At 38.1% G+C, this 6728-nt stretch overlaps 1 protein-coding gene across 1 annotated transcript; it reads left to right on the forward strand.

Moving 5' to 3' along the window:
* Positions 1 to 942, forward strand: LOC140139139 (uncharacterized). Its single transcript, XM_072160919.1, has one exon. It carries the CDS (start codon positions 1 to 3, stop codon positions 940 to 942), a length of 942 nt encoding a protein of 313 aa, XP_072017020.1.
* Positions 943 to 6728: the final 5786 nt, after the last annotated feature.

Here is a 6728-nt window from a genome sequence, read left to right on the forward strand (position 1 = left end):
ATGCCGCAAGGCTCTGTCGTTGGCCCCGAGATGTTTATTGCATACTCTGCTCCAATTGAAGACATTATTAATGGCCATTATCTTTGCAGCATGTCATACGCCGATGACACGCAGTTGTATGTGCTAATCAAGCCCAGTGATCGCACTAGCATGTTATCGACGCTAGAGGACTGTATACGTGACATCCACTCATGGCTGACTGAGAACAAGCTCATGATGAATGACTCTAAAACGGAACTTCTGCATGTCAAATCACGCTATGCAAGATCTGTGCCTGAGGATATCTCCATTACCATCGGCAATGCAACTATTGCTTCATCTCCGGAAGTTCGCGACTTAGGCGTGTTGTTCGACGAAAATCTCAAAATGGTCAGCCACGTAAATGACATTTGTCGCCGTGCATCATATGCAATTCACAGGATCGGCAAACTTCGGCGTTACCTAGATTCGGACAATACAGAGAAATTAGTGCATGCGTTCGTTACTTCCAGGTTAGACAACTGTAATAGTATTCTTGTTGGTCTACCCGATAAGGATATCGCCAAACTACAGCGTGTCCAAAACATGGCTGCCCGTGTAGTAACCCTCACCAGGAAATCAGACCATATAACCCCTGTCTTGTACAAGCTCCACTGGCTTCCAGTAAGAGAAAGGGTTGTTTATAAAATTCTTCTGTTGACATTCAAGATACTCAACGGTGAAGCTCCCGCATATCTCTCTAATCTTGTGTCGCGCTACATTCCATCAAGGACCTTGAGATCTGCGTCACGCAATCTGCTGTTTGAAATTCCCAGCAAGACTGTAACATACGGAAGGTGCTTCTCGGTTGTAGCGCCCAAGTTCTGGAATTCCCTCCCGGATTCCGTCCGAAACTCTGCCACTACAGCACAACTCAAATCGCGCATGAAGACTCACCTTTTTAAATCTGTGTATGACACTTAATAACAACTCTTGCCGATGTCTTCCGCTTGTCTGTTGCAGCTCCTGTTTTTTGAACTTGATTTAATTGTGTATATTATTATATTGGTTGTATATATTGCTTACCAATTTTTTAAATCAAAAATTGCTGTTTTTAAAATTATTGTTGCTGGTTTTTTTTTAAATCTTGCCATGCTGTTAATGCTTTTAATCCACTGCTTCATTCCTCCTGTGTCATTTGCTCGTTTCCTGAGGCTGTTGGTTTTAAAATCATTTTCGTTTATTTTGTTTGCTGTTTTATATTTTGCTCTTTCATGCTTTTTGTAGTGTAAGTTAAGTGTAATTAAGTTGTTCAGTGCATAGTGACCTTTTAGTTTTATGCGCTTTATAAATGCATTTTATTATTATTATTATTATTATTACATATCTTGACCTAGGATTTTCGCCGAGAAATACTTTTACTTTCAAATATGCTGGTACGGTGCGTTATCCTAAATCCTTGAGTTTCACATTAGCAAATTTATTTCCAAGTCACTGTCATACTAATGTAGTGGATTTCCCTGCACTTGGAATTTCGCCGATTTGAGAGAATTTAACTTTCCAATGGGCATATGATATCGGTATCCTGACTTTTCCATAGAGAGGATTTCTTTTTCAAAATTGCAATATGCTGGTGCAGTGCATTTCATAAAAATGGCTGTCAAATATGTTGGTACAGTTATTTTTTCTGACCCCAGCTTTTTCATGAGTTTCCCCATGAAAGAATTCTACTTTCAAATATGCTGGTGCAGTGCGTTTTTCTGACCCAGCAGTTTTCCTCAGAAACAATTGACTTTCAATTGTCGATGTACATGTGCAAGTGACGTTATTTTCCTATGTTATTTGTGGAAGGAGTATAATTATTAGCAAATTCACGCTTTTAGCCATAATGACCTTTGGATGACATTTGACCCCGAGTTGGTCACATGACATTTGGGGTATTACCCAATGGTGCTGGTGACCAACTTTGGAAACAATGGCTCAAATGTCATATGACCAACTTAGTGGCTTATTATAATGATTGATAGAAGAGAGAAAAAGAAGAAAGGAGAACGCTGCAAAAACAGTACTGATAAAATCCTGCGCATTAGCTAAGTAAGAAAAGAAGAAGAAAGAAGAACATGAAAACAAAATCATTGTAAACTATAATGAGGTACACGAACAAAGCAGTTGGACAATTTTAGACGTTATTTAGGAATGATTGAACTTCTACTTTTTAACATACTTTTCTCAATGAAAATGCACATACAGGTTTCACTTAAAGTGTCTGGTATATGGTTACGTAGTAGTTTTAAGGCTAGCCGCATATCCAAATCATTTCCAAAGTCGAATACCCTTCTCGGGCAAACTCCACTACTTCTTAAGATGCTCATTTGCTCAGTTCATTTCTTTTGTTGCTGAAATAGATTTTGTCTGCGAACATGTTAACTTTCACCTTGAATGTACCGTTGGCCAAACGATCTCTGTTTCATCTGCGTTATATGGCCGTCAAAAATCCGATGTGTGTACCGATGGGCCCATTCTAACAGTTAAGTGTGCCGCCGAGGATTCACTAGATGTTGTTCAACAACAATGTGAAGGACGCGAAACATGTGACATCCGGGCAAGCAATGACATATTCGGTGATCCATGTTATGGGACTGTCAAATATCTGGAGATAGAGTATTCGTGTGAAGGTAAGACAACTTATTTGGAGCGTTAATGGGTCAAAACCGATAAATCGGCAGTACTTGGAATTGAAAAATCGGCGAAAATAAAGTATCTCTAAACTACTCCTTTTTATTCATAACTCAAAGGCAGTCTTCGAAGTTTCATTCTGGAAAATATTGTGATCAAATCTTGTGAACTTTTATTTTTACATCAATTTCAATAATGCCCGTGTGTTTTCTATGGGTAACTTACGTTACTAAGGGAAACATATGTTACCATTTGATTGAAGGAGTACTGCAAGCTCTTTTGCTGACAATGCAAAAACTAATTGTTTTGGCATAAAACAATGCAATGCCGCCTTTTAGTTCAAAAAGAAACTTTTGTTAAAGGGGAATTGATTGCCTCAAAAAAGAGTTGAAAAAGAATTGAAAATTCAGATGAAACTTACAATTAGGATACTTTTCATTTAGCATACTTTCTGTAATTTTCTTTCTTAAGTACTTATAATGCATGGTAGCGTTATAAGAAAACAATACACAGGTAATCGGGTGCGGTTTTAGTACATTTTAATAGGGTTTTAAAGTAACGTATGTTTCTGTCACGTAGGTTACATTTTAACTTAAAAATGCCCGACAAGTATGTTAGAAATGCGTTAATGAAATAATGTTAATAAAGTTTATCAAGTACATCTGTGGCTATAATTTGCTCAACAGTTTATAGTCACTTGTTTGTTTTAATCCTGCACTTTATGGTAACGTATGTTTCATTTCTTAAAAATACGGTCTGAATTTTCGAATTTTCTAGGAGTTCTTTCTCAAATACATAAATCATATGGACCTGAAAATATTACTATCATATAGCTTGCATGATAGTATATTTAAGGACACTTTGGTTCAATTTCAATATTTGCAACGACTAAGGTAGGTGTTAACATATCGAGGTAACGTAGGTTTCACGAAACCTTGCAACATATTTCGATCGTATTTCTAAAAACTCAAAGTAGGCCATGGCATTTACATTTTCGCTGCTTTGTATCCATATAGATTGTTACTTCAAATACGAGCCATGTTCCAACTGAATGCACGTCTGGTTAAAAATGAGCAACCTTAAATATCATACATATTTCACCTGCGACACGGTGTTTTGACCATAAATCCCTCAAACAACCTGCCGAAGTTTATAAAAGGAATTAATGCGAGATTAAAAAAACATTACCATTTTTCTGAGTGTAGTCCGGTTGTTTGAGTATACAAAAGAAATTAACAATGGAAGTTAAAGCATTCGTGAAAATTATAATTCAATGTGTGCGACACGATTGATCGGTTTTGACCCAAATGCGCGATATCGCTACTTCACAAAGCAGGGTGTGTGACATCGTAATTAGTACCTATTCACGGGTTTGAAGGTTTGAACATCAATAGAGAGCTTGCGGAATGAAGTTACTTTAACTTTAACTTTAACGTCTAGAGGATTATAGAGGATTATGTATTCAAAACCACTCTGCCATTAAAGCCGCTTGAAGTTAAAGTTAACGCGAGAATCTATAGTGTGCCGTAAATTATGATGAAATACGTCATACTTTAGAACAATAGTTTGCCTATTTCCTCATAGACTACATAATTACCACTTATGTATTATCTAGTTAATAGACCAATTATTGGAAATCTAATTTGTTTTGGGTAAAAACATGCTACATGTTGCTGAAAATTACTGATTGAATTAAATCAAAATAAATTTTGTTCCAAACGTCACACTTGATATATAATTGTGTGTGTGCTCATGACGTACACCAAATCAGCTTGCGGAACCAAGTTTTTGGCTTGACTTCAACTCCACGGGGATTCAGTTCCCGTAAAATGGTCTGGTTTTACTTGAGCCAGCAGTGTACGATACTTCTGGAAGAGTAAAGCAGGTGCATAACATTTTTATATATAACATGTCATAGGTTGTGCCTGGTAAGAGAGAGGGGTAGGGAGGAGGAGAGGGAGGGCATTGGAAGTGGACAGGGAGGTGCTTTGCTGGTAGCCAAGGGGGGGGGGGGGCTCCCCGTGGGACATCTTCTCTATCTTCTTGACCCTTCCCTTTTGGATGCTGGCCGCCGTGATATTTTACGCTTTTAGGCCTTTTTCTGCCATTTTAAGCCCATTTTTGTAAAAACGTTTCCCTTTGAGAATCGGCCCACGCCCTCCTAACAGAAAAACCCTGACAAAATCACTGTGGAGGGGGAAACAGGAGTGCGAGTGGGTAATTATAGGGGGTCAAGTTTGAGAGAGCGAGTACAGATAGAGGGGAGAAGGAGGGGAAAATAAGGAGAATGTAGGGAAGGGGAAGGGGGAGAGAGATTCAGAAGGAGGGGAAAGAAATAAAGAATATGTATTTCATTAGGCTTTGCGAAGTAAATTGGAATATGAAATTGACAAAGCTGACGAGCCTTTATTAAATAATATTATATATATATAGGCCTATAACTATCGTAAGAATATTAATTGAAACGTATAGGGCCTAGCTAGTTTCAAAATAATATGATAAGGAGATTAACGCTGGGTCCCGACATAATCCATGTTGAGTGGTATCGCGAGTTCATTCATGTTTACTCAAACGAAGCTCTTAAGGTAGAGTCTTTTGTCTTGAAGTGGGACTAATAACCACTTGACTAAACAAAAGAGAGACATTTGGATGTATTCGGTTACAAGCTCGTACACATGCCCTTCTTTTGAACGTACTTTGATACACATGTCCCGAGTTTAAGCGACAAGACGCTGTTGTTGCAGTAACCAACCATACGTTCGCGTTGGAGTAAATTTGAGCAAGAAATCCAATCGATATTTCTGAAGTTGCCGTTCCAGTTAAAGTAACTTCTTTCCGCAAACTCTCTATTTATCTCAACTACACTAACCAAGATCCATCTTTATCATAAACTTACCATTGGCAACACCATACACGCATCGTCAATGTTAGACTGATACCTGGATGTCTTTGACCAAAAAAATTTTAATACCAGTACTACATGTACATGTACTTATTTTGAGACTGCATGATTGTACTGAATCTATTATGAACATCTGCTAAAAAGCAACTCAAACTTTGCTGTTTTTATTTTTATTTTGAAACCAAAATGATCAAACTTTTCCCTGAAAAAAAAATTCCCATTTTTGGAATTTTCCGCCATTGATACCTCTTTTGTCCGTTGAATATCTTTCCAGAAGAGCCCTAATTTTCTAGAGTTAGCCACGAATTCACATCACTTCCCGGGCATACTCTACTACTTCTTAAAAGATGTTTGAATAGAGGAATAAATCATTATTTAAGAATGATCAAAACTAATTTATTTTGGCACTTTTATGATGAACCCAAAATTGTCAAAATATTCACTAAAAGACAACCTTCATTCGTGCATGGGAGTCCCAGGTTTGTAAGCTAAGCTGCACATCCACATCACTTCCAAGATTGAACATGCACCTTTCCCAGGCACACTCCGCTACTCCTGAAAATGCTCATTTTCTCCGTGTATTGTTTCTCTTTTTAGATGCTGATAATTATGTATGTGAAAATGATACCTTTCATCTTGAATGTGCCGTTGGTCAAACGATCTCTGTTTCATCGGCGTTATATGGCCGTCAAAATTCCGATGTGTGTATCGATGGGCCCTTTGTAACGGATAAGTGTGCCACCGATGATTCACTAGATGTTGTTCAACAACAATGCGAGGGGCACGAAACATGTGACATCCGGGCAAGCAGTGGTGTTTTTGGTGACCCATGTGTAGGGACTTTCAAATATCTGGAGATAGAGTATTCGTGTGAAGGTAAGACAACTAACGTGGAGCTGAGAAACAAGTTGTACAATATAAATCGCAATAAAAACCCGTACATTGTAAAGCTGCAGTTTACAGGAAAATAAATGACACTATTATTTTCTTAAATAAAGCATACTGATGCCTGGGTATACATCCACAGATGCTCCCCCCCCCCAACACACACCACACACCAGAAAAAAATTGCAGAAAGTTTGAGGATGTTGTTCCTAAAATCCCGCACGTGCACGAAGTGCCTCAGCTCAATGAGTTTACCAAGGTGTTAAACGAAGAAATGCAAGTAGTTATCACCAAAGTCAAAAGTCCT

This window comes from Amphiura filiformis, chromosome 18, assembly GCF_039555335.1.
Source record: "Amphiura filiformis chromosome 18, Afil_fr2py, whole genome shotgun sequence".
NCBI classification, from domain to species: Eukaryota; Metazoa; Echinodermata; class Ophiuroidea; order Amphilepidida; family Amphiuridae; genus Amphiura; species Amphiura filiformis.